This window comes from Pipra filicauda, unplaced genomic scaffold, assembly GCF_003945595.2.
Source record: "Pipra filicauda isolate LSUMZ 115617 unplaced genomic scaffold, ASM394559v2 scaffold402_size659489_pilon, whole genome shotgun sequence".
NCBI lineage: Eukaryota > Metazoa > Chordata > Aves > Passeriformes > Pipridae > Pipra > Pipra filicauda.
Window position 1 is genome coordinate 251220 of NW_024104535.1, and position 27577 is coordinate 278796.

General features: G+C 40.0%; 1 protein-coding gene across 1 annotated transcript; it reads left to right on the plus strand.

Annotated features, from left to right (window-relative positions):
- The first annotated feature begins 9541 nt into the window (after positions 1–9541).
- NAPG (NSF attachment protein gamma) lies at positions 9542–23184 on the plus strand. The gene is made up of 12 exons (XM_027744593.2): positions 9542–9673; positions 11345–11412; positions 12561–12645; positions 13242–13259; positions 13833–13863; positions 14330–14439; positions 14577–14643; positions 15303–15373; positions 17028–17106; positions 17613–17692; positions 19165–19294; positions 20265–23184. Exons 1-12 carry the CDS (start codon positions 9618–9620, stop codon positions 20412–20414), a joined length of 945 nt encoding a protein of 314 aa, XP_027600394.1. The 5' UTR covers positions 9542–9617; the 3' UTR covers positions 20415–23184.
- Positions 23185–27577: the final 4393 nt, after the last annotated feature.

A 27577-nucleotide genomic window follows, 5' to 3' on the forward strand; every position in this document is an offset into this window, starting at 1 on the left:
TGCTTACTGGAGGCACTCACGTGCAATGTTGGTTTACAGCTGAACTGAGACAATTAAGTCCTAAAGGATTAATCTAAGAGTCTTGTACAATTCTTCATCCTACTGGAGTACCTTTACCTTTGATTTCTGATCTCTTAATGAACTTTTCCTTTTCATGGATTCTTCTGAAGAGTTTGATCTTGAGGTTTCTGTCAATAGGCCACCTTTATTATTCCCAACAGCTTGGACTTACACTTTTGACATCTACATTACTCTCTAGAGGTCCGCGTTGAACAACAAAGGGGATGGCGCACCCGTAAGGTAGCTGAGCTACAAGTGTCTTCAGGAACTGTTCAACAGAAAAACACTTCTACCATGGGATCTTCAGGTAGATGCTCAAATTTGAGCAGGAAAAATGCAACTTAGTGCCTTTCTTCTCCACATACAATGTTTTTCTTTCCATGGTAATAAATGTTGGAACAAAGCTCCTTAACTTACGTAGACAGTTGCGGATGAGGGGAGGGAACAAGCCCATGACACCGCCTGTGTAAAGTCCAGAGCAGCACTCTGGCCCCAGCAAAGCAGCCCCTGGCCCCAGCAAAGCAGCATTCCTTCACAGGTGGGCATCCTCAGGCAGATAAGGCTTCCCTTTCCTTATTACTGTCATTGGTAATCATCACCCACACTGTTCTCATGAGAGTTGGAGATGTTTTTCTTCTTACAGGGGCTGCCACATTAGTGTTACAGAAAGATTTTATTTATCCTCTATTTGTTTTCACAAAATGGTCCCGTGAAAGGAGTGGTGAGCAAGGGCCACCAGACAGAGGGGAGACACCCACCCTCTCTCATAGCACTGCCTGATGTGGGACACATTCACTTTGTCTGTGTTTGACACAGGGGATGCTGAGTGGCTGCACAGCCCCATTCCTTCAAATTGAGATGGAGGCCTCACCACAAGCAGTTTGCCATGAGCTGCACACTGGCACGAGCAAGCCCGGATCCTGCCCCAGGGGACTCGCAGTAACCCGGCTGTGCTGCAGCACAGCCTTGTTGTGAAAGCCTGTTTGACCAAACCCCATTATGCAACAGCGGCTTTTTGTTCCCTTTACTGCCTTTATTCTCCATTTGTTTCCATGGTAGCAATATGGAAAAATTAGGATTTGTAATGTAAAATCAACGAAAGAGACAATTTTTTTCCTGTCAGAGGCCAGTTTGTTTTGTACAGTGATATATTTGTGAGAGCTAAATCTAAACTTCTTTCACAAAGAATTAATACATCTAGCATAAATGACAAAATCAGGAATTTTATTTTATATGTTTCATAATGGTGCCTTTCAGTTGGGGTTTATATGATTTATTTTTACATTTCTATGATCCAGCATGGAGACAATGCTTTTATAAACCCATGCATATCCAAAACAAATGGTAATTTCATAGCAAAATCTTCTATTTCTTTAAACTGCATTACAAATTAACTTAAGGTTATGTAACACCAGAACACTAGGCTCCTGTCTGGCACCAACTTAAATGTTTCTTAATATGTGTTCTCATAGAGCCCTCCTGTGTTTGCTAGGTTTCATTACAACAGCCAATAAATCTGAGACAATTTATTGACCTACATCCACATGACTGAGCTCCAAAAGGGACCGCTAAGCTCCTGTCCTCTGACATTTACAGAACATGGACTGTTGAGTTGCCAAATACTGTATCAAGCTTCAAAACACGACAAGTGAGAATTTACCACTCACTCTGTTTTAGTTACACCATTTTTCAGTGGGAGGCATCGTAAGTAACGATAACTTAATTGTTGTTGTAAGTATTGCTTATGACTTTTATCATGGAATCATAGAATCATAGAATGGTTTTTGTTGGAAGGGACCTTAAATATCATCTAGTTCCACACCTCTGGCCGTGGGCAGGGGCACCTTCCACCAGACCAGGTTGCTCAGAGCCCCATCCAGTCTGGCCTTAAACACCTCCAGGGATGGGGCATCTACAACTTCTCTAGGAAACCTCTTCCAGTGCCTCACCACCCTCACAGTGAAAAAGTTCTTCCTAATATCTAATCTAAACCTAGTATCTTTTAGTTTGGATCTATTGCCCGTTGTCCCTCTCTATCTTTCTTGTAAGAAGCACATCCATCACAAGGAAGACCTAGCATGCAGAACTGTAAGGAGACACTACCTTAAGTTACCTTTCCTCCTCTGTCCGTCTATAGTCTTTATTGATTATGTATGTATGCAGGGGAAGCAGATCTGTAAGTTCAGTAATTGATCTTTGTTGAGCAGGTTTAGAGACAAAAAAATAAATTTTGCAGCTTAAAAGAAAGAATTGGTAGTTGATTCTTCAAAATAAAAATGGAGACCTATCCCCATTTCCATAGATTCATTTCCCACATTAAGAGTACACATAAATAATATGAATTTTACAAGGAGATTTTGATGCATCCAGATTAAAATTTCCCCATTAGTGTTTGTGTGAGAAGATGACATTAAAGGCAATTGCATTTAAGAGAATTCATTATGTTCACAAGCTTTTAGCATATGAGAAACAGTTTAATTATTTATCTGTGGATAGCCCAAAGACAGGCTAACCTGATATCACAAATTACTTTCACAAAATATTAAACATTTACTTTTCTTGAGAAAAAAACCCTCCAAGTTCTGTCCTACATGCACTACAGTAATAAAACATCTGTTCTGGAGGAGAAAACAAAGTCACACAAAAGAAACGGTGGATTATTTGAACTGAATTAATTTAAAATATTATGGTTTGCAGGACTAAATTAAACTAAATTAAACTAAATTTAACTAAAGCAGAAAGCTTTAGTTAAACTAATATTGAAAACTGTCTGCAGCTTAGAAAGTATTATAGCAAAGGAAATAATATGTTTGCTAAAGTTTTATCTATATTTCGAGGGAAATTCATGAATGGGCCACAACTAACTATTCTGAATGAACAAAGACTCTCCTCTAAATGTTTGTCATTAACTCACACGAGCTGCTTACAATACTGTGGTTTGTAACTACTACTGGTCTACTGAAAGAGAAATGTAAGCTCTGGTGGGAGAAGGACATGAAATGCCTACTGTCTACCTTGACTTCATTTTTGTTTCCTGGAAGGAAATTAATGGAAAGCTTAAAATGTAGACAACAGGCTACAGTTGAGACTAGTAGAATGCACTTGTGAACATCTTGTTCAACCCTTCTAAACAAATTTTCAGAGGTTCATAATGACCATTGAATCCAAACTGCACATCAAAGTGTATCTGGATGATGCAGCCCACTGAGCTCTTCTTACAGCTTTGGATAGCATACATTCACATAGATGGGCTAAAGGTTTTTGATTTCTTATTAGAGAATGGAAATTTCAGTCATTGCACTGACTTGAAGGAGATTTTCTCCTGTCCACAGACAAAAGTCTAAAGGAGATTTTTACTACCTTTATCTAGAGATCAACACCTAATGTACAGATGTAGCCTTCGTAGGGGATTAAAGAGTCTTTAGGCCACTCAATCAAATGGAATCCTGTTATCAAATTCTCCTTGAACATTTTTAAAACTATCTCAATGCTATGTTTGAGAGTAAGAATCACCAGCTTTAAAACAAACTGGAAAATTTATTTTCTTTACTTCTGATGTTTACACAGAGAACAATAGAGCTTCACTTCTCAGTCAGCCAGGGTGCCCATGGAACTGATTTCAGTACCTTAGGAGGCCTTCAGCAGCATACCCACGTGGATGCCACACAAGTTTTGATAATCAGGTCATTAAAAAAGACTTACAAAAGTGCATAGTTTAGGCTGTCGCAGACACGTACCGCAGCATGAAAATAGTGAAATGTAAATAACAATTCAGAGTTGGAGAAATGACTCCTCTACAGGGTGAAATAAGCTTTGCTATTGTTATCTAATCAATAGTATTATGAGGTAGGATGTTCAGATACATGATAAAAGCAATTAATCTCAGAAAACATTTTATGTTGAAGAATAAAACACTGGAGGAATGCAGCAGATGTTTTAGTTACTCCGTGCTGCCATGTGGAACAAAATCTAGCAACTAGGCATGCTCTGAAACTGAATTTAACTAAGGAGAACACTAGCTGTGCCTCTGTCAACATAAAAACACTAATGTGTCTCATTCATAGTTCAAGAGAGCACTGCATAGCAGCTTTTGTCCAGGATTGCATGCCTGGTTCTAGGTAGGAGGCTAGAAGATCTACACATGCTTTTCTGAAGCAGACTAAGAAAAACAATGTTAACAAAGGTTAAGCCAAAAAAAAAAAAAAAAAAAAAAAAAGGAATTTGTTATCCTTTCTCTGAAAATCTTGCTTCAGGAGTGCAAAACTATTCAGTCAAAAGAAGTGACCAAAAGCTTGGGCAGGCTTATTGATTTTATTGGATATCAGTGATTGGGCCATTGGAGAGGAAACCCCTGATCTTTGTTTCCTCAGTTCCCTGCTCATGGGTATAGAGTAGAAGCTGGCATCTGGAAGAACCATTCATTATGTAAGTTGGCAATCCTGTAGAAAAGTGAAAAAATCTAATTACGCTTTCAAAATTGACAAAAACTGTTATGTTTTCCTGCCTCTGTTCTGGGATCTGTGTCAAACGCTATTTCAGTGACAAATTGATGGATACATGCTCATGTCAAGTTATGAATGTATCTTGATTTGGGGAACAATGCTACATGTCATTCCATGACACACTGAACATCTTGTGGATAAACTGCTGCAAAGTAATGAAAGAGCCATCAAAAACCATTAACACTGGATAGATTCTGTGGGAGGAATAACTGGCTTTCTACCAGGAGAGTTGGATGTGAGAGCTTTCTGTGAAGAACAATTCAGAAAAAAGGGAGAATGAAGAAAAAGGAAAGAGGTTTCTAGAGGTTCTGAAGTTAGAAAGCTGGAGCAGAAAAGGTGTCACATCTTTAAATTACGCACGTGCTCTATCTTGAAGAAGTTACTTCATCAACAGAAAGAGAAGCTAAAGCAAAGATATGATTACACATTTATCATGTGGTACTTAAATTGACTTAAGCAATTCATGCCCGAATCATTTATTCCTGACCCGCTCTTTGTGCAGGTGGGACCACTTGGTAAACTGCTTGAGGGAACAGAGCCAGGTAAGAAGAACCTAGCCAAAACCAATAACAATTTGGGACCCAGAAGCATTCCAAAAGTGGTTTGTGGTGAGGTCCCAGTCTCAGAACAGGAAATTTTTGCTCCAAAGGTCATCTTTCTAAGCAGAAGGCATTATTCACATCTGTAGGTACTGTACATATCTTTGTGAGTCATATACGAACTATTGTATAAAATTAATTTGATTGTTGTATTGGGTCTGTCTGAGCTGGAGTTCATTTCCCCACAGTAGCCCTGTGCTTTGCATTGGTAGCTGGAAGGGAGTTGATAACACACCAGTGTTTTGGATACTGCTGAGCAGGGCAGGCACAACATCAGCACTGCAACACTCCTTCCTCAGTTGAGGGCAAGATCCTGGAAAGGGACACAAGTAGGCCAGCTGACCCAAACTGACCAAAGGGATATTCCATACCATATGACATCAGCTCAGATACAAAAGCTGAGGCAAGGAGCAGGAAGGGGGGCATTCATTGTCTCCAATGGCTGCCTGCTGAGGAACCGTCACAGTGCTGAAGCCCTGCTTCTCGGGAGTGGCCGACCATTGCTGCTGCTGGGAAGAGAGAATAAACTGTGCTATCTTTCCCTTCGCTTTGCTTCTGCGCGTGCAAGCTTCTGTTTTACTTTTTGCTCTAAATAAACTGCCTTATCCCAACCCACGAGTTGTTTTTTCCACCTTACTCTCTCCCTCATCCAGATGGGAAGGGGAATGATAGAGCAGCTGGGTGGGCACTGGGCATCCAGCCAAGGTCAAACCACCACAGTCTTTTCTTGGTTTCTCAGCAGCCAGCCACTGGAGACAATAAATAAATAAATTACTTTCGAGGATTGTCATGACTGAGGAAAATGGATTCTTGTTGGAAGCAAGAAAGGTTGGAGAGATAGTAGGTAGGGACTAAAAGGGACTTGGCAATCATGACACGTCTTCTTAGTCCCTGACAAAACCGACTTGCCTTTCCTAGGTGGACAGACCACCTTACTTAATCTTCAAAAGAAACATGCAATGTATATATGTTCAATAAATAGTGTGGAAGGCATAATCAGTGTTTCACATTGGATCACCTTACTAGACACCAGAATACCCTCCTCCTATCTCATGTCCAATGAATCTGGAAAGCCAATTAGACATTACCACCTACCCCCAGCTGGGATATTTATTATTCCTTTCTCTTTATTCTCTGACATCTACTAAAAGGCATGCTCACATCATAGTCTTCTGCTATTTAATTAAAGACAGTAGGGAGACACAAATCTAGAGAAAAACAGTCTTTATTAATTTTCCTGCCCTCAGAGCTATTAATTTCCTTTCTGCCATATCCATTAAGACAGGAACTAGTAATTTCTCACAGACAAATGAGTTATACGGATTTAATGCAAAAGACAGGAAAAGGCACCAGAGCACTGAGGTGCTGGCAGTGAGATGGAGTGATCAAAAAACACATTTTGGTTTACATTATGGGCCAAAAATTTACCAAAATTACCTGACCCAATTGTTCATTAGACCATTAGTGATGGTCCAGTCTGCCTGGGAGGAGAAATATGCAGATTCCTCTCCCTTCCTCACAGGTAATTTCTTCAGCCTGGTGCTGTATTGTAGTTATGACTCCAATTTCAGACATTAATAAATTACAAGCAGAACTTTCCATGTTCTGCTGCCAAAAAAGGGTATCAGACAGAGGTGAGAAATCCAGATCTAGGAAAACTTAAATTCACCTTCCAGATACAGTGGAGTAGCAGATAGAATTCAGCAGCTGATTTAAAATACATTTCACTGCAGTCAGTTCTGACTTTATGAACAAGAAAAGCAAATTCATAGCAAAGAAAAGTTAGAGTTAATTGGGAAACAAATTTTAGCTATGATCATACTGATAGTTTTTTACAACTAACAGCTTTCTGAAGGAAGCTCAGGCTGTTCTGATACCAGGGCTGTGGGTGGACTCAGCCGTGATGGAAGGTGCTGTCCCCAGCTGCTTGCCTCCAGTCTCTAGCCAATGGTTAGCCCCATGAAGTCTCACATAGGTGCTTTTTAACCCATTTGAGACAAAATGAGTTGTATCACCGTACGTACCTTGCTTTTCACAGCCTAATGCTATGGGTTGCGATGGTGTACATGAAGAAATATTTATGTAGGAGACAGAAATTTTCTGCAAGGTGTAGTGATGAGCCAGCTGAGGACTGGCTAGTGATGAATGACTTCTGCTGGTACAGCTATTTACAGAGTTCACTCCAACACTGTAAATGTTTTCCACATTGTACCTGGTCATTTTTCAACACCAAATTCTAATTCACAGGCAAGCATCAGATGTTGTGATATGATCCTTCCCAGATGTAAAATCTCCAAAGGTTCCATGTCTACAAAGTAAAAGCTATCCAGGAATATCCTATTTCATTCAATACTTACTTGTCCTGGAAATCTTTTGTCTGGTCATTCCAGTATAAAGTGTAATCAGACAGCGCACATGTGCACATGTTCACTAGAAAGTGAATAGATATTTACAACGCAGGGAACAGAGAAGGCCAGGAGCACTAGCACAAGCAAATACACAAACTATAAGTCATTAACTGGGTGCTTCTGAAGAACAGTCTGAGGTTATTCTGTCATTTAACGCTGCAATCCAGGATTTTATTTTCCCAGCTAACACAAGTTTATTTGAAAGGTACTGCAGCAAGTTCATAGTTATATGGCCAGATCTATCCTGGCTGCCATAGCAAGGGAAAGAAAAGACAGACGTGATGACACAGGAATCTTTCCGATCATAGCTTCCCCTACTTTATACCTGCTACCACTGAGTGCTTGCCAAAAGCAAGACTAGCTATTTTCTCCCAGTACTCTCATGACCACTCATCTGCTTTTGAAAGTAGAAAACCCCTCTACAACCTTTTTCCCTACTTTGATCTAGGACATAGAATAATAGTATTTAAGATTTAGTGGGGATTTTCCACCATCTGTAATAGATGATAGTCTCTCAAGTGCAATGCAAAAACCAAAGTCAGAAAATTAAGTGTCCATGTCATCAAGGGAATGTGGGAAAAGTAAGGGAAAGCAATTCAGACCTGTGAGTTTTATGAGTACCTAGAGTAAAACAAATCATGTAAATATTGCTTCTTTTCCCATTTGAGGTAGAAACTTGTAAAGCTCTGATTCCTGTAAACGCTATGGACTTTCAATGACTTCTATGTTCTGGTAAGAGTTTTAGAAGTTTAACCAGTTTCTCGCTTTGTCTCTTCTGTGTTGATAAATACTTCACTTATTCAGATTACTGAAAGAGGTCCAGGTTCAGAGAATAAACACCTTCCTGGGCTCAGTGATTGATCTTATGCCACTCAAGGATGTTTCTGATTAATAAAATTAAGGAATTAAGGAAGCTGGACATATGGGCAATAAGAGAGACTTCAGCATTTTCAATTCAGTTATCGAGCGTATAGTTTGTGTATCTTGCATGATTGTGTAGCCTGTGTTAGCAACCCTGGTGTGCTCAGCCACCAATCACACCTTCTGCATAAGGTTTCTGTGCTAGCCTGGCTAGAGACAGCCTCTTCTTTTCACAAACACTGAGTCAGAGGAGCATGCCTCAGCAGAATGGCCACTGAGGCTTCCTGCAGGGCAGGGCAGGGCAGGCTGTTCAGCCTTTGGCCTGTGAGTTGTGCACTTCTAACAAAAACTCGTCTCCATGTGAAAGCACTGAGAAATGCAAGCCTGCACTCATTCCTGTTTGGGGCTGTGTCCAGTTCTGGACTCCCCAGTACAAGAAAGACAAGAAGCTACTGAAGAGGGTCCAGTAAAGGGCCACAAAGATGATGAGGGGTCTGGAGCACCTCTCTTATGAGGACAGACTGAGGGAGCTGAGCCTGTTTAGTCTAGAGAAGGGAAGCCTATAGGGGATCTCATAAATACATATATATCTCAAAGGCAGATGCCAATAGGATGGTGCCAGGCTCTTTTCAGTGGCGCCCAGCAACAGGACAAGGAGCAATGGCCACAAAATAAAATGCAAGTTCTACCTCAACATGTGGAAGAATTTCTTTATATGGAGCATGTCAGAACACTGGAAGGTCATGGATTCACTCAAAACCCACCCGGAGGCGTTCCTGTGTAACCTGCTCTAGGTGACGCTGCCTTGGCAGTGGGGTTGGACCAGATGATCTCCAGAGGTCCCCTCCCACCCGAAGGATTCTGTGATTCCGTGTGGTTCTGTTCCGTGGGCCTTAGACACGACAGAGCCGGGGGCTCCGCAGGGGAGTTGCCTTCCGGCCCCCGGAGCGCGGCACAGGCCAGCACTGCACACCCACTCCCCGGCCCCGGGCTCTCACTCCCCGCCGCGGCTCAGCCGCCGGACCAGCAGCACGGCGGCCCCGCCATGCCCTGCGCAGGCGCGGTGAGCAGGCGGAGCCCGAGCCCCCGCTCCTCCTCCCGCCTCCCTGTGATCCCTGCTGCCTTCCGTAGTGGGAGCGCAGGGAGGCGGAGGAGTGCGGGCGAGTTCGGCCCGCCGCGCTGGCGAGATGGCGGCGCAGAAGATTAACGAGGCGCTGGAGCACATCGCGAAAGCGGAGAAATAGTGAGCGGGGCGGAGGGTGCGCGGTGGGGGAGGCTGGCCGGCGGCTGCCCGTCAGCGCCCGGGCTCTCCGGCCCGCACCGCTCTACTGCCCCACCGAGGCGCCGTGTCGTCTGCTGGCCTGGCAGGGAGGCTGAGGGAACACCCCGTGTGCCCGGCGGTGGGACCTCGGGAGATAGGGAAGGGGGGTGGCGGGGTCGGGGGGGGGGTCTGGCTGAGGGAGTAGGAGGGCATTGCTGCTTGGCCCCTCGTCTGCCTCCGGGCAGCCTCCCTGCAGGGGGTGGGTGCTTACAGGACGCCCTTCTGCCCCGAGCTGGGAGACGAAAGCGGCCCTAAAACTAAGAATCGGTGTCGGTGGGGCGGTGCGGCTCAGAGGCCTGGAGCCTGAGCAGTAAGGGCCTTCTAGCCTCCGTTGCTCAGACCCAAACTGGAGAGGGAGGGGAGTCACTTCTGCCCTTCTGCTGAAGTGAGTGGGAGGAAAACAGGATCACAGACACAGTTAGGTTGGCAAAGAACTCCGAGCTCATCGAGTCCAACCTAGGACCAAACACCATGTCAAACAGGCGATGGCACTGAGTGCCACGTCCAGTCTTTCCTTAAACACCTTCAGGGATAGTGACTCCACCACATTCCTGGGCAGCCCATTCTAATATCTAATCACCCTTTCTGTAAAGAATTTCTTCCTAATGTCCAACCTAAACCTCCCCTGGCACAGCTTAAGGCTACAGACAAGTGAGAGAAAAGACTTATGGAGACTGTAGTGGATAAAGGGGCTTGACTTTGCAGAGGTGATGTGTGTGTCTCCTACACCTGTGAAAAGTGTGATTGTTACTTCTTGGAGGCCTTTGAAGACCTATACTGACGTTTATCTTAGAGAGCTTAACATCTGCATATGAGTCTTTTATTGTGTATTTTAATACTGAATAGAGGCATTTTGCTTATAAATCCCAATTTCACAGACAGCAGTATGGATGTAATAGCACTGACAAAGCTGCTATAATTTTAGTAAGAAGAGTAACAGGCCCTCTGGAATCATGGATCAAAAGTTATGGTAATTTTTATATTTGTTTTAGAAGTGAGGAAGTCAGAATATTGAAATCAAAATTACCTGATTACTCACTTCATTTTACAGTGTACGTTTTTCCCTAATGTACGTATGTCTGTATGTGGCACCATTTAGTGTAAACATATAAATGATATATGAGGCTTTGTGTTGGTAAGTAAATTCTTTTATTTGTGTGTGCAATGGAGAGTCTTTGATAATTCTCAGCAGCAGAAAAAAATTCCTGTATAAGAACACTGGAAACTTCCTGATACGTGAAAAAAAAAAATATGTTGGAAATATTGTTAAGTGTTGTGGTATTAGAAATCTTGAGGCATCATGTTGCTGTAGGCTGACTTCTTACTGCTGAGGAGCTGGACTTGGGGAGACTCTCTGGGGACAGCAGAAGCATGTTAGTGCAAGGCATATAACTATGGGAGATCACTGCAGTGCTTTATGCAATTCTGACCGGTGCTGGTATTTGTTTTTACGGTAGTGATGCCACCATAGTATTGGCATATAGGTAACTGCTCCTTTCCAGAGGTAGTCTAAATAAATATGTCTGAAGTGTCTTGAAGGTAAAACATAAAATCTTTGCAAATTGTTAATGGTCCTTTCTTCTTGTGTTTTAGCCTGAAAACTGGATTCTTAAAGTGGAAACCAGATTATGACAGTGCAGCTACTGAATATGGGAAGGCAGGTATGTATGGCTGTAAATATAGCCATATGTTTTATGATTGCAGAGTATTCATTAAGCTTAATCCCTGATAATGTTTTACATATTTTTAGTACCTTACTCTGTAAGTAAAGGTAAAAGTAAAGACTAAAAGTAAAATGAAACAACAAAGTAGCACTTTAAAATAAGTTTCAGATTGTACTTAGAGATCTAGAACAGTTGTCAAAACCAATTTTTTTTTTTCAAGCTTACAACTTCTACTTTTGATGTTGCTACATGTGATAAAAATAAAACTTTCCTTCTTTCGCTTGTCCACCCCCAAATCCTGTGACTTTATCTACAAAATAACAAATGTTCAAGCTGGTTTTAAAATTTTGCTTAATCATCATCTTATAAAATGCATCTTGCAAAGACTGTCTCAGTAAGGTAGAGAGATGCTGCCAAGTTGGGGTTTTCTTTCAGGCATACTAAGGTCTCTTTCTTCCTTTTTTCCACTACAAGAGACACACTGAGTATAAAATTCGTACTAGTTGATTTCTTTTTGTTCTTAAACGTTTTCTTCTTTTTGATAGTAGTAATTTATCATAGTCTTTTGGCTCCTTACTTGAGGCACTCCTACTTACTCACTGAAGCCTGAATAAAAAAATACAAACATGGAAGAGCAACTGGAGCATTTATAAATTGAAATTTATTTTAAATCCTACTTTAATATTTTATCAGTTAAATGGAGATAGAAATACATAGTTGTGCCCTGAATTGGTTGTGCTGAGGAAGTTGTTGTACGTATGCCTTATTGGTGGCACACTTCTATTCCTACCATGCTGATTTAGTATAACCTCTAATGATTAAAATGATACACATATGCATTCCTGCAGTTCTGTCATTACAGTACAGAGTGAGTGAGTTTCAAAAACCAGCTAAACACATTGTGCACTATGTATGATACTGTGGTGGTATGGAAGTGGTGTTGACAATAAATGTTTTTAATGGCAACTAAGTGACTAACGAAGCAAGGAGAACCGTCATGGGATTTTTGGGAAGACCCTGGTAAACTGTAACCATTCATTTAAAGAGTCTGTTTGCATCTTCAGGTAGCTAAACTCTTGAGCACAAGTGGTAAAAAGAGGACAATGGCAAGCTGTAAATAAAACCTCTTATTTGCTTTCTTGCAGCTGTTGCTTTCAAGAATGCCAAGCAGTTTGACCAGGCAAGGGAAGCCTGTTTGCGGGAAGCTGAGGCACATGAAAACAATAAAGCGTATCTTTTCACTGACTGCTGTTCTTTTTTCCAAGAAGCTGACTAGTTGATACTTAGATTGCGGTAATGGGGCTTGGTAGCAGGTTGTTTAATACATTTGTGCATTTTGTCGGTCTAGCAGAATTGCTTTTTAAAAGACTGTTCCCGTGTGCTCTGAGTGGGAAATCTAAAGAACTCTTGATTAGAAAATCAGTTCCCAATCAGAAAATATGTTCCAAATAACATCTGGACTGATAAGATGTTGGCAGATGCCTGAGATGTCTAGGTACTGCTTCAGAAATTTAATTTTTTTTTTAATTGCCTACAAATGGATAGTATAAACTAAACACACCTCTGAAATTATTACAGTACTTGTACTACTATTTAATAAGCAGCCACATGTTTTAAATAAATGTGCTTTTTACAACTTTATATGCAGCCGTGCATTGTTATGCTGCATTTTTCTGTCCTTGGAATCATTTATTTTTGACAAGTTGCCTATAGTGCCTTTATGGAGTTCCTTGCTTTGAAACTAGTAGTTGTATAACATTTTGCACATTAATTTTTTTTTTGCATTATGTGGCTTTTGTCCTTGACTTTGACTGTTTAACTTCCAGTCTCTTCCATGCTGCCAAGTAAGTACAGAAGCACTAAGTAATCTGAAACAAATTTTTCAACATACAGTACAAGCATGAACTGTCATTTTGATTTCACTATAGTAAGTGTTATGGTTCAAGTAATTTTGCTGTTTCAAAATCATTTCAATGTAAGTGGGAGCTAGGAAAGTCTGAAAACCTGGAATGGCTACCTGAAGAAATTATGATTTTGGCATTCTTTGGCACTTTTTGGTAGCAAATATTTTTTCTTAGATGATCTTTTTGTAATTTTGAAATTCTATGCTATTGAGCTTATAAAGAAATTTTTAATTAAAGAGTACTTCAGAGCAAGCAGATAATGACAATAATCCGAATATTGCCCATGGATCAGATTAGAATAGATTTTTAGTGGGTAGTGTGGTTGAAGCACTTAATTTGTGGAAGATAATGTTACATGTGCTCTGTCTCATTAAATAAAACACTTGAAACTTCTTCAAAGCATTAAATATTAACAGTGAAGTGATAGCCAATGCATGATAACCTTTGCTGCATAACTACAGCTTGCTGAAATACACCATCTTTAACCAAATGGTACATTTTTTTTCTTTGCAGAGCTTATGAACAAGCTGGCATGATGCTAAAGGTATTTTCATTTACTAGTTTTTATTAAAAAGTTCTATTTTATAGGAGAAGAATATTATGCACTGGATCATTTAACAAGTATATGTAAGTTAATTGCCTGTTAAAGTAATACTTTTCTGTTGCCTCATAGTGGCCACCAACACCTTCAGTAGATTAGGAAAGCAACATTTGTATTTGGGGGGTAAAAATAGTTTTTCTTTTATAGGAGGAAGGAAGAGTGCATTGTGTCACAGGGTAACAGAAGAGTGGTGCTGCTTTTGCTCTAAACTACCACAAATTAATGACTTACGTGAAAGTTTAGTACTCAGAAGTGAATTTTATGGAGTTGGTGGTCAACTTTCACTAGCTCTACAAGTTCATAAATAGAAATTAGAATCTTAAAAAGGTGTTGCAGTTTGCTTTGATTTGTGTCATTGTTCATAAACTCAATTCCTTACAGCAGTGTCCCTTTGACTGTTGCTTTGTAGGAGATGCAGAGACTCCCTGAAGCAGTTCAGCTGATCGAGAAAGCCAGTATGATGTACCTGGAGAATGGAACACCAGATACAGCAGCTATTGCTCTGGAAAGGGCTGGGAAGTAAGTCTGAGCTATGGGGGCTAGAATGCATGCAAGGTGTGGGTATATCTTTGCTTTTCTTTTATGTCTTTATGATGCTTTCAGGTAAAAAAAAATTTTCCTTTTATTTGAAGAGAAATTTTGGATGTTTATTACAGATTAATAGAAAATGTGAGCCCAGAGAAGGCTGTGCAACTCTATCAGCAAGCAGCGTCAGTGTTTGAAGTAAGTGGGTGATTTGGTTGGTTGATTGGTTGTTTTTTTCTTTCAGCTGTAAAATCAAGAAAAAACCTAAGATTTGGTTCTAAATTTTTTCTTTCTTTTTACATCAGTGACTGAGTTATGAAGCTGAAGGCTTCTTATGTTGTTGAGAAGGAGATTATAAAAGTTAGGAGTCAGTTTGCTTTGCCTTTTTCTCAGTTTAGGACTTGACTGAACCTGAATTTTGTGTGTTGTCAAGTTTTCTGCCTCTTGTTGGGCAGCCCAGAGGGTAGGGAACATGTCTGCTGTTGAGTCCTGGAACCCAAAATAATTTGAAATCCTTGAAGTATAGAGGAGAAGCGTTTGCTTGGTGCTCTACCAATGCCATGAGCCGATGGTTTGCCTTTTTGTTACTGCCTTTGATGTACTTCTGTATTGTCAGTTGCGACGTGTTTCCAGATTAGCAAGTTTGCATTGGTGTTACTTTGCTGAGCACATCCATACAGGAGCTGGCTGTGGAACTTGGGAGCTCCGATACTCTTCATGTTTCCCTTGTGTGAACTGCTGATACAATAACTAACAGTTGTTCTAAGTTAGAGGTGACACACTTAGATAAAGATCTAGTGGTCTTAATGCTGTGCAAATGAAATAAGAACATGTGAATTCTTTTTGTTCTTCTCTAGAACGAGGAGCGTTTACGGCAGGCATTAGAAATGCTGGGGAAGGCATCAAGACTTTTAGTCAGAGGACGCAGGTATAGCTTTATCCTTTCTTATTCTTTTAATGTAATTGAATCTTAAATAGTTATTTTGATTGGTTTTTTTTTCTTGCGGTTTTTGCATTTATGTACTGTTACTTAATTCTTCATTGAGACGCACTTCAAACTAAAATTGAGTTTCTGTGGGATGTGCCATGTTCATCCAGGAACCACCTGTTTTGTATTCTGGGATAATGTGGGCTGAAAGGCTTTATTTCCTTTGTGTTTGTTGAATAGCGAGGAAGCACATGCACCAGTTTTCATTAATTATGAAACTGCTTCAGGATTTTTTTTTGTTTTTCTTCCAATACTAATATGTAGAAAGTACTTGAAAGTCTTTTATGGCTGTGGGAGACAAAACAGGGCAATTAAGTGACTAGCATGAGGAAACAAATCTGCTTGCAGCAGTCTGATTCCGGACTTCCTAAAGAAGAGCGTTCCTTGGAGTCTCAATGGGACAAATTCAATTGTAATTAGTTACGGCGGATTGAGGGGGATTGGGGGAGACCTCCAGGCCTTAGGCTGCTTGCCCCATTACCTGTGAGGTGAATGCCCTTCCCCCCACCCCTGCACGTGGCCCGGTGACCCCGCAAGGAGCACACACAGACCACCTGGGAGGGAGGGACGAAAGAGGAAGTTTATTGTGGGGTTGGGGTTTATAAGGCTTTTAGGAGGGACAAAGGGGACCAATCACAAGTTCAGGGTCACACAGAAAAAACCATCAGGTAAGGGGTCAACAGCCAATAGGAAGGGGTTAACAAGGGACCAATGAACACCTCGGGACACCTTCCCAGGACACCTTGTGTGGGAGACAATAGCTTCACAGGGGGTGTCTGGGAGAGGGAGACAGTGACACTGCAGAAAATACACAAACATGTTGAGACATGTTTAAACTACAGCAAAAACTTCTGTTTCCATAAGGTTTGAGCTGTTTTCCTCACCAGCCCATCTCTGACAGGACTTTTTCCATCCTGCATATGGCAAATTCATTGCCACAATTAGTTCTACCAAACTTGATCTTCAATTCAGCTTAGACTTGCTTCACTGAAACATTTAGGTCCTTTAAGAAATTTTCTGGATTTCTAACTCTACTTTCAGGATACTTTATCTCATTGCAGAAAAGTAATCAGAAAAGAAAAGTGACAATGTAATTTGAAAGTCTTTCTGTGAAAGCCAGTCAACATAGCTTCAGAACATATGAAAGAATTGGTTGCTCTGTTGCTTAATAGCTCATGTGCTTCTTCTAATTTCTAGAAATTGAATATGATGATTAAAAGAGTATTAAAACTCAGAAGTAGTTACTATTACTAAATATTGGTAGTTCATGGATATCGGACTTACTGGTAGCTTATAGTAACCTCAAGACATACAGAAATCTGTTAGGGTGTGGAACAAAGCATTCATCTTTTACAATGTTATGAAAAACAAGGCTTATCTGAATGAATACCAAAGATGTTCTTAGCATGTATACAAAGGAATTGCTGACTGTATATTTATCTACTCTGTTAGTAAGATCTACTGCTGATTTTTAGTTGTGTTGCTTTTTATTGCAGTAGACTTGCTACTGTATTAGTTAAACACTTTGTATTTAGCCTCAGTTTTGTTGTGCTGTATTCCTGGTGCTGATACTCCTGGTTTTTTTTGGCTTTAGATTAGATGAAGCTGCGTTGTCTCTTCAAAAGGAGAAAAGTATTTATAAGGAAATTGAAAATTACCCTACATGCTATAAGGTAAATTCTAAGAGCCAGTTTTTTTTCTGGGTAGTTAATGACAGTTGACATCTGACTGACGGTATGTACCTCTTGATCCAGGGGTACATTTCTTGCTAACAATGAGAATTCATGGTAGTGGATGTTTCCCAAATCTCTAGCTGTGCTTTTTTCACTACTATAATTTTGAAGATAAGGTGCTGATATGTACAGGAGCTGTCAACACCAAAAAACACATAAAAATAAAGATGTTATAAAAAATAACAAGGTACAAAAACTGTTACTTGGTACAACAGTTCATTAAAATGTTATAGGAGATAATCTATTTCATACTAGCAAAGGATAGGCTTTCTACTTTTTCACTATATTGTTCTGACTCTTTTGTGTCATTATCTTAGAGTGATTGGGGATTGTAATGACCTTTTTCATGCTAAATATTAGCAGTCTACTGGTTTTTTTCATATTTTACTGTTAATTTCTAAGGAATCATCAGGTTTATTTTTTTTGGTTTATTTCTTTTTGTTTAGAAAACTATTGCTCAAGTCTTAGTTCATCTTCATAGAAATGATTATGTTGCTGCAGAGAGATGTGTGAGGGAAAGCTATAGGTAAGTCTGCTTCATCTCCTATAGTTTTAAAGCGAATGTTTCACTAATGTGGATCTTTTTGCTTGACAGTGTTGCCATTGTTCTTTCATAAATTTTCAACCCACACTTCTGTTGACTTACAGTACAGTAATAACATTCCCTGGTACGTGGCTATCAGAATTTTTTTTCACACGTAACAGATTTAGCTGTAATTACTACAGTGATTCTTCTCAATGAACCTAAAATAAAAGTCATAAAGAACTAGTTATGTGCCACAGGGGAAATGAGATGGAAATGAGAAGTTCTTCCTGTGTTTTCCCTTGTTAAAAGCTGAGCAGAATACCGCTATGGCTAGGATTCTTGTCTTACTGCTATCCTTTTGGTTGTGTCTTATCATGTGGAACAGAGATGGATAAGGTATTGTAAACAAATGTTTAGGATTAAAAGTGGGTATTTCCACATGTTGCTAACTGAATTTTAATTTTTTCAAAATGTTTTTGCCATGTGTGGAGGCCCTTGAAAAGTTTTAATTCTAACTTGCCATTATGATATTTTATTGCAGTTTGAGAAGGGAAATATGGAATACAGTATCAAAGCGCACAGTGGCAGCATCCCAGTATAATCAATTAAACTATCTAGTATGACGATTAGACTGAGGGAAAGATTAATCTAAATGTTTTAGTTAAAGAAAAGTTTGCAGCATGTGAGTTACTACTTTTCTGGCTGTGTTAATCTAGGAGATCTTGCCCTCATCATACTTTGGAGGAAGAAAAGCAAGATTTCTACTTTCTGGAACTTTTGAGTAGCTGGTTGAACTGAAAGATAATGTAGGAAGCAGAAAGTAGTCTAATTGAATATGCTGAATTGAAGAAGGCATTTTTTACACATATAGGAGAAAATTCTGGTGTCAGAATATGGATTAGTGTTTAACCCTGGTTCCAGAAGCTTCCCCAGCAACTTTCATTTCAACTCTCATTCGGACTTCAGTAGCAAAATCTTGAAACAACATGTTTTTACTTAAACTGTGTTTTTAGTGAAATGACTTGAACATATATATATGTTAAATTGCACTTTATTTTTAGAAATAATTTTTCAGGATCAGTCATTTTTCAAATCTCCATTTTTCAAATCCCTAATTTGTATTTTATGTGTAGAAATGAATGACAGATTTTTTCTGTATGTGAAGTGGAGAAAGAGATTATTGACTAGTCAGGAAAAGGTTTAAAAATTCTAATATACTTGTTTTGTCTTGACTGTGGTTGTGGTCTTATTCTGAGAATGCAAACTAATATTGCTGAAAGTTTAATTTTTATGGATATGATTCCTCTACCTGGAAAAGTCAAAGTGGTTATAGGCAGTTTTGTGGAATAACCAGTCTGTCAGATTCTTGAAAGCTGCTTGCACTTCTGCTGTTAAATCAGCAGCATTTAAAGATAGAATAGTTGAGTGTCAAGTAGATTGCTGAAATGTCTTAAACTCTTAATTTCCTTCAGTATACCAGGATTCAATGGAAGTGAAGATTGTGCAGCACTAGAGCAACTTTTAGAAGGGTATGATCAGCAAGATCAGGATCAAGTGTCTGAAGTCTGTAATTCTCCACTCTTCAAATACATGGATAATGATGTAAGTAGGCAATTCCTCCTTTTTTTTTAATAATCCTTTTGCATGTTGAGGTTAAGAGATATGGTTTTTTCCTAGTAGAGGAAAATAAGAAGAGCACCATCCATGTATTTATTTTGACTTGCTGTCATGCTACCCCATACCTGTAAACTTCATATATTCTTTACCTGTCAGTGATGGTGCTTTCAGATTGTGTGAAGGCTTAGGTGAAAGAGCAGCTTGTTATGCATTTGATGAGTTTGTTTAATGAGTTAACCAAAATTCAGTCCCCTTCTAATTCCTTCTTTAAGGGCCAGAACAGTTTGCTACTTCTGCTTTTCCTCAGAAATATAACAGCATAAACATTACAGAGTATGATGCCTACAGGATGGCATTGTTGGATGCTTTTATCCATCACTTATTCCTTAGCAAGGTACTAATTTTGAAAGATTTTTAATGTTGAGTGAGCAGTTGTGACCATTTCCTCAGCTATTTTTTTATTTAATTGAACTTGTAAATTTAGGAATTATAAGGAGGTATAAGGATAGGAAAGGTGTGAAGTAAAGGAAACATCCGTCCGTGCCAAACCTTGTAACAGTATTAGCTAATTTTAGTTTATTACTCTGTTGAATAGTAAAAGTTGAGGTATTAGTCTTGCTGAAAAACACAATAAAACTTTTTACATTATCTGTTACTAGGTAATGTATGCAGAGCTGCATAGGGGAATTTGTATTTTTATGTAAAGCTTGAAACAGAGAAACTATAGGATGTGGCCAAATTATTCTATAATAAGCAGTATTTATACAGACCTCGCATCCCGTTCTCAGTGTTTGAGACGGAAGAAAATGAACCAATGTTATGCTTATTCTAAGCTGGAAAAATATACTCTGAGAGCAGCATCACTCTGCTGTACTGAATGTTGCCCGCTTCTTTATTGTGAGCATCAGTCAATTCTGTAACAGTACAGAAATTAAACTTGCTTTGTTATTGTCAGTATGCCAAGCTTGGTCTTACCTTGGTGGTCCCAGGAGGTGGAATCAAGAAGAAATCGCCAAATGCTGCACAAGACAAAGCCAGAGGACCAGCTGCAGTGGGCTCTCATGCTGATGAGGAAGAGGATGAATATTCTGGTGGACTGTGCTAACTACAGGCTAGGTTGTCTTAAATATCTGACTTATTTGTGATGTTGAGCATATCCAAAGGTACCAGATTTACCAGAGCTTCATTGCAATTGTGATATGGGAATCCTAATATTAACTTGGCAGCTTCTGGGTACAGTAAAGGAGAAAAAGCATGACTGTACCTACCATCTTGATCATCTCTTATCTGGTAGGAGCTTCCTTAGGGCCCTGCCTTCAGTTGAGAGAATTTTTACTAAAAGCACAGTTTAATACCAAAACCCCAGAAGCACTTGAGTAGGGAGAGTGGTACGAAATTAAGCACTGGATTTCAACAGCTGGCACTTTTTGGTCCCAGAAAGATGTTTGCAGTTGTTTTTGGAGTTAAATACATGATAATTCATCTGGCTATTTATCTCCCTTTTAAGACCATTTAAGGCAGGCTGTGCCAGGCAAGAGTTTTAATAGTGTAAACACTAGGGGGAGCATTCAGTTTGCTTTCAATATGTTTTTACCCCGCCAAGGAATATTATTTTAAGACCTTATTCTTTACAAGCAATATCCATGTAAGTGTGGAAAATACTAAGTCAACTAATTTGAAGTTACCTTGCAAGCTTAAAAATACGCGCAGATCTTTCTTCTTGAGAACTTTACTGACCTGAAGTCTTTGGAAATAAATGTGTGCATAGTGTTTGTAGTGTGCATCTTGGGAAAGAAAGGAGTGAATGACATTCTTAGCAGTGTTTCTGAAGCATGCCATAACTAGAAAAGAGACTGAAGGTAGCAGATAACATGCATTGAATATAAACTTCTGAAGACAAATGTTTAACAAAAACTTAGGTGGAATGTTTCAATGATACGTATTCTTCATATGATTCTTTCATATTTTCACATCATAGAACAGATATCTCCTATAAATGGCATTTTTCAAACTAGTTCAGAATCCGAGGTAACCAAATTTTAATACATCTTCTCTATTTTTATTTGGTTTCAAGTCATCATGTGTTTTGCAAACTTCTGTAGTGTCTTAAATTGGTTTCACCATTTTATGCTTAGAAGTTGTCAATTCTAGAATTTGTACCCGTGGCTTATTTCTTCAGCAGAACCTGATCAAGGTCTGCACTAGGGTGACATCAGTGGGAATCCAGCAGGGATTTGTGTGTGATGCCCAAAGTTCAATAAACAAGAGACCAAAAGCAACAGTGTTAAGTGTTGGTACAGTTTGTGCCATATTAAGCAATTGGATGTCATAAAAGATACCAGGCACATGTCTGACGTACACGTGATGTCTGACATCAGTGTGTCAGACATAATTGTGATGAAGGTTAAACTTTAAGAGGGCTAATACTCACTTTCCTTGGGGTGGATAGCACTCAGTAGCACTGTGATGGGTGCACAAACTGCAGCATAATACACAGACAGGGCTGCTGTAAAAAGTCACATTATTCAATTTAAAGGGTGTTCAAAAAACAGTTTTGTGTCTTTGTGTTATGTAATAATAACAATGGGTTTTACAGCTATTTAAGATGCACCTTTACTATCTGACAGGTGATTTCCCTTTGTTATTGATGATGTATATAGAAGTTTTAGCTCTAACGAACTTTAGGAAGTGAGTTGGTTTTCTCTGAGAATGCTTACAGGTATACATGAAAGATGGCTTTGAAGACTTCCCTGTAACTCTTCTATTTTCACCATTGGAGAAACTTACTCCAGTTTACTCAACTTCTGCCTTCTGGATTTGTTAGTCAAGTTGAACATGTGCTTCTTATGGGGGAGTCTTTATCACAGGTAGAAAAAAACTGCATGTTTAGGAGCTCTGGGAGTGCCAAGTGATTTTCTGCTTGCGTTTTCTGCTCCTTCTAATTCTGAAATCCAGTTTTATTGTGTGATCCCAAGGAGTCTACAATTGCATATACCTGAGAAGATGAGGTGCATAAGAAACAAAACTGAGAAACTTGTGTGCTTCTGTGAAAGAATTTGCAGATTTCTTTAAACTGTGCTTGTAGCACTAACAGGCCCTTAAAAGAAAAATTAAAATTTATGCATTAGATTCTTAAAGCATACTTTTCATATTGCCAAAAAAGTAATGTGCAAGACTGTCTTCCACACTCCCTCAAGTTGTTGTTTTTTTTCCGTGCCAAGTATGGAAAATCTGGGACAAAAGTAACTGGTACTAGACATATTCGGCTGCCATTGAATTCAAAGGGGCTTCTCTGATTCTTAGTAGTGTAATCTTAATCTTTGATTGCAATGTTGCCGCAAAGACCAAATCTGCAGAAATGGAAGTGTCTGAACATAAGATGGTCTATTTTATATAACTTATTCTCCTATTTTAGACAGTGAAAGTGTGTTAGGAATGTTAACTGCCTTTTAGTAAATGTTAACTATAAAAGAAACTGTCTGTATATTAAGTGTTAGTGTTTGTTTCTATCTTTCAAAGCAATTTGCACACTTATGTAAATACCATTTAGGTGATCTGAAATGGAAAAGATACCATTTACAGCAAGAAACTTTCCAAAACCAGTGTTGACTGCAAGAAAAATAGTTTAATTGTGCATGAAGGCTGAGCAATGGCCAGTGCAATGTATATGTGAAATCAGAAGATTTCTAAATTATCTGTAACTTAATACTCAGATGATCAAGCACAGTGTGAAACCTCTGCTTTATATGTTCTTTTCCCCAATCTGTGGTGTAATAGAGTACAAAATGTGTTTGTGACAGCTCTACAGATGCTGCCTCTTGAGAAAAAAGCTATGTGTTTCACCAACATGGAAAATAAAACTTGAAGTTAACACATTTGTAGTACCTTTCCCTGTTGTTGATCAGGTCCTGCTGAGTTCAGCTAATTATATTTGTCACTTGGGTCAGATTTTCAAAGTGATTTTCAGCAGGAGAATGCAAGCTTGTCATTATTTGGTTGGATCCAACGTGAAGTTTGAAAAACAACTACATTTCAGTGTTTCTGTACATTCTTTACACAATTTAAGGATGTGAATTCTATAACTTTGGAGACTTCATAATTTTAGAAGAATCACCTTTTCTACTGTTTCAAAGTCAAACTTGCTGCGATACCTGAAGGCTGAAGAATCTGGAACTGAAGTTCTTCAATGTGAGAGGAATCATTCCTCAGAGGTTACAAATAAGCAGCTGTAAAACTACAAGAACTAAGCTGCTCTTGGAAAAAAATAAAATGAAAAGCTTTATAATCTAGATTTATAACAGATAGTGAACCTTTTTGGATGCAGGATGGGAAAAAGAAGCAACCGCAACCTCCCCAATTAGTAGTGATAGTAAAATTGGAGGAAGTAGATGTAACTTGAGAGAGCAGTAGGGAACCACTTGGGATCTGTGGTTGTTTGAGCAGGGATAATAATGTCTAAGCTAATGGTCTGTAGAGTCCAGCATCTCTGGGAGCTGGGCTCGTCTCTTCCCCTGCCTTGGTGCCTGTTGGACAAGACATGCATGAGCGTTGTCTCTGACCACCTTCCAAAAGGGCGTTTGTTCCAGTGCTGCTGTCATTGCCCTTCGGCCGTGATTTCCAGTGCGTGCACAGCTCAGCAATGCAGCCTTTAGCCTGGGATGGGAGCGAGAGGCAGCTGCAAGACTGCACGTACGTTTTAAGAACATATGGCTGTTGCGATTCATCTGCTGAGTCTAATGGGAATAGTGGTAATGAGCGTGGCCGGACTCGGCAGTGCTCACTGCCAGGATATTAACTGGTGTGAAACCAGTTTAGGCTACACAACGTAAACGTTGTGATCCTGGAGTGACAGAAGCAGGCCGTGGTACGTGTAAAGTGAAAATGGATTGTCATTAGTTGCCTTGCTTGTTTTGGTTATTTATTTTTGTGCCTTTATTTTGCATTGTTTCTAAACTTGGTGTAATCTGAAGTGGGTCTGCTTTCCTGAGAGTGTTGTTCTCTGTTAGCACTAGATGGTGCCACAGAGCTGGCACAGGGCTTTCCTCTGCAGATGGGCAGCTTTCACTCTATGTGCGGGACAGATTCTACACTTAAATGTGCTCAGCTGGAGTATTGATTTGGTTAGAAACATCCTAAGGGGTACCTGCTTTTGCTGCTGCTTTTCACGGCTGGAAACACCTGCCTGAAGTTGTTGAAGAGAGCAGTGCTGTAGGGCCAGCCCATCACCCTCCTGTCCTGTACTGGCTGCCGTGCAAGTCCTCTGGGATATGGCATTCCTGCCGGGCAGCTGTGCCTGCTGCTCGGGCATATGGGGTCAGTGCTGCGTACAGCCTTGCTCCAGCGTTACCTGCCCTAACAACTGGCCCCACTGTTGTGCTGAATCCGGGCTGACACACTTCCCGGCCTGCTGGCTGCTGTGAATTGCAAGGGCTGTCTCAGAGCTTTCCTCAGCAGGGCCAGTGCCAGGAGCTGGCTGCCAGTGAACACTCCCACTCCTGCCTCAGAGAGCTGGTGGCAAGAGACTGCCTTGGCTGCTGCTGCCAGAAGTACTCGCGCCAGCTGTGCTGCTAATGGACTCTTGGGCCATGAGCAGGAGGCAAGAAGACCACTCAGCAGCAGCAGCATGGCTCTGGTCATAAGGAAGAAGCCTTAAGCCACTCTGTGTTGCTCAAGGTGCCTGGGAATAAGTACAGGTCCAATCCTCCCTCCACCTTGTGCTGATACCCATCTCCTTCTCACCTGTTACCTCAAACTTAAGCAAATGCATTTATAGTTTTGTCAGAGTGTTTTATCACATGATAAATGGGCCCTTCAAGAGGTTCAAATGCCAGCTGTGATGGATATGACCAATTTGCCTTTCTCTCCACTTCTCCGAATATAGACCTGGGAAATTGGGTGATTAAGAGCCAGGTTATAGAGGGTGAGTGGGTGCATGGCTGGATGAAGAGTGAATAAAACAGTAGCCAATGTGCACTATAGCCTGTTAATAGCAATTTTCAACTCTAGGGCTGGCTGATTCTGCTACCGTTGCAACTCTTGTTGCAGCCACAAAATTTTATGAAGTGCCTCATGGACAAAATGCAGTGTTAAAGGACAGAAATCAATAAGTATGTGTGTGTGTGGGGGAATTAACTGAAAATGGGAGGAGTGAGTTGGTCACCAAGTAATGCTATGCTGATGGATGGAAGAGAGGGCTCCTGCTGCAATTTGCTGAAAGGACTTTGCTTTAAAAAAAAATACACCACATCCTGATTCATCCGTAGAGGCAAGGAGGGAGGCATGAGGACTGGCATGACTGCTCTCTTCATGGTGGGGAGAAGATCTGCTGCCATGTGCCATGTGAGACAGTGTGAACACAGACACATGCTGGGATTTAAGTTCTTTGCCTGTCACTTACAGACTGGAATTCAGGAATTAAAGGTAAAAAAGCATCAGACAGGGACATCTTTTGTGTGTGTGTGTGTGTGTGTGTGTGTGCAGCTGACAACTTTCTGGGTAATGCTTGCTGTGCTGCACTGCTCAACAACTGCCCCAGACTAATTGTGTTATTAATAATATAGCTGAAAATTCATGAAGTGTAAAGATCTATGGTACCCTGTGTGTTTTATGGGTGCCAAGTGTTTTATTTAACTGACCACCATCCAGTGATTTTCTGGATTTATCTTGTGTAAATGTATGATTTTCCAAGCTGAATAACTGGAGAAAGAATGACGTTCCTCTCAGCACGTGATCCTGGAGCGCAGATTGATGTGTAATGAGTGAGTGGTTAAAGCTGGGTGGACTTGGAAGGTGAGGCAGCTTTGTAGCAGCACGAACTGAGCAAAATATTTTAAAGCTTTTATAACAGATGTAGAAAGAATAATGTATTTTAAAATTGTCCTTTAAATAAGACTTGATCTGGTAACTTCCATGGTCTTAATGTTTATCTTCCTGTACTTACCAGATACTGCGTCTCATGGGAATTCTTAAGAACTAATTTTCTTGGAAACACCAGCACAGAGTTATTTCTCACCACTTTGGAATACATCAGTCTACTCCTGATGCAATACATGAGTTTGGTGACAGGCCCTGCTGCCAAGGAACATTGGAAAGGAAAAGAAAACACCTTTCTTTTTTGTTGATTGAGAAGGAGATGTACATAGAAGGCTTAGGTGTTGGCTATTTTTCCCTTTAGATCCTAATATTCTCTGATATAAGGATGGATTTTTTTTCCTTTGTTGTTCATGCATGTTAGTATGTGATATGAAATTCAAATAGCTGGTTTTCTGTGTCTGTCCTCCTGTAAGCCATTAGGGAGCGAAAAATTTCTTGTGGCTGAGATGGGGGCAGGGGGGAAATCAGGAGAGAAAGCATGCACGTGTCTGCACACATTAGTCACTTTTTGGTTTAGGATGTGTTAACACAGAACTGCTTGTGATCTCTTCGTGGATAGGAGGCTGTCACATGGCTTCGGATCTATATGATTTTGCTGCCCTTTTTTGTGTGGAGGTGCTGTGATGATGTTGGAACAGGTGTGAATGTCTCATGGTCAAACAGAATCTGGTATTAATGACGTGCTGCCGAGGTAGTAAATGCAAGTAGCAATCTGAATGCAGACACATGATATATATTTATCTCCACTTGTATTTATAGCATAATAGTTTTTGTTTTAGAAGGTCAGGGATATCTAAAACAGAAAACATATTTCAGAAGTAGTGTTATGTCACAAGACTGAAATGCAGTAATGGGATGACTTGAAATTTACTGTAATTTGGGGTATGTATTAATTACTTCAACACTTTCAGAGAGGTTTCTTTTTCAAGGATAAATTTCTGTGTATCCATTTTGCATGAGACAGATATGGAGAAACATTCCACATCTGTGATCACTCCATCTGACTTTGAAATAGTTTGTTAAAAGTGTCGGGGTTGGAGGAGGTATTCAGAGTAAATTTTTTCCAAGGGATTTCAGGAATAGTAAAAAAAAAGTTAAAGAAAACCTGTGCCTATTGTGTTTTCCTTATAGCAGATTGCCCTGTGGATAATTCTGCTGATGACTGTATGTAGTATTGTATTGCTATAAGACAAAAATTTGGTCACTTTTAAATACAGATATTGTAGCTACTGGGACTCTGATATTTATGAACCAGAAGAGTGGAAACATTAATTAATAGATTCAACATGACTGAAGTATAGAAAGAGATGAGGAGGCAGTGTGTGATGTGGAAAGGAATGGACTAGAAAGACCGAATGGGTAAGGGTTCCAGCCCAGTGCTAAGTACTCGTGCCC

Coding starts and splice junctions, on each gene's coding strand:
- NAPG (XM_027744593.2), top strand. CDS start 9,618: ATGGCGGCGCAGAAGATTAACGAGGCGCTGGAGCACATCGCGAAAGCG. Junction 9,674..11,344: donor ATCGCGAAAGCGGAGAAATA/GTGAGCGGGGCG, acceptor CTTGTGTTTTAG/CCTGAAAACTGGATTCTTAA. Junction 11,413..12,560: donor TACTGAATATGGGAAGGCAG/GTATGTATGGCT, acceptor GCTTTCTTGCAG/CTGTTGCTTTCAAGAATGCC.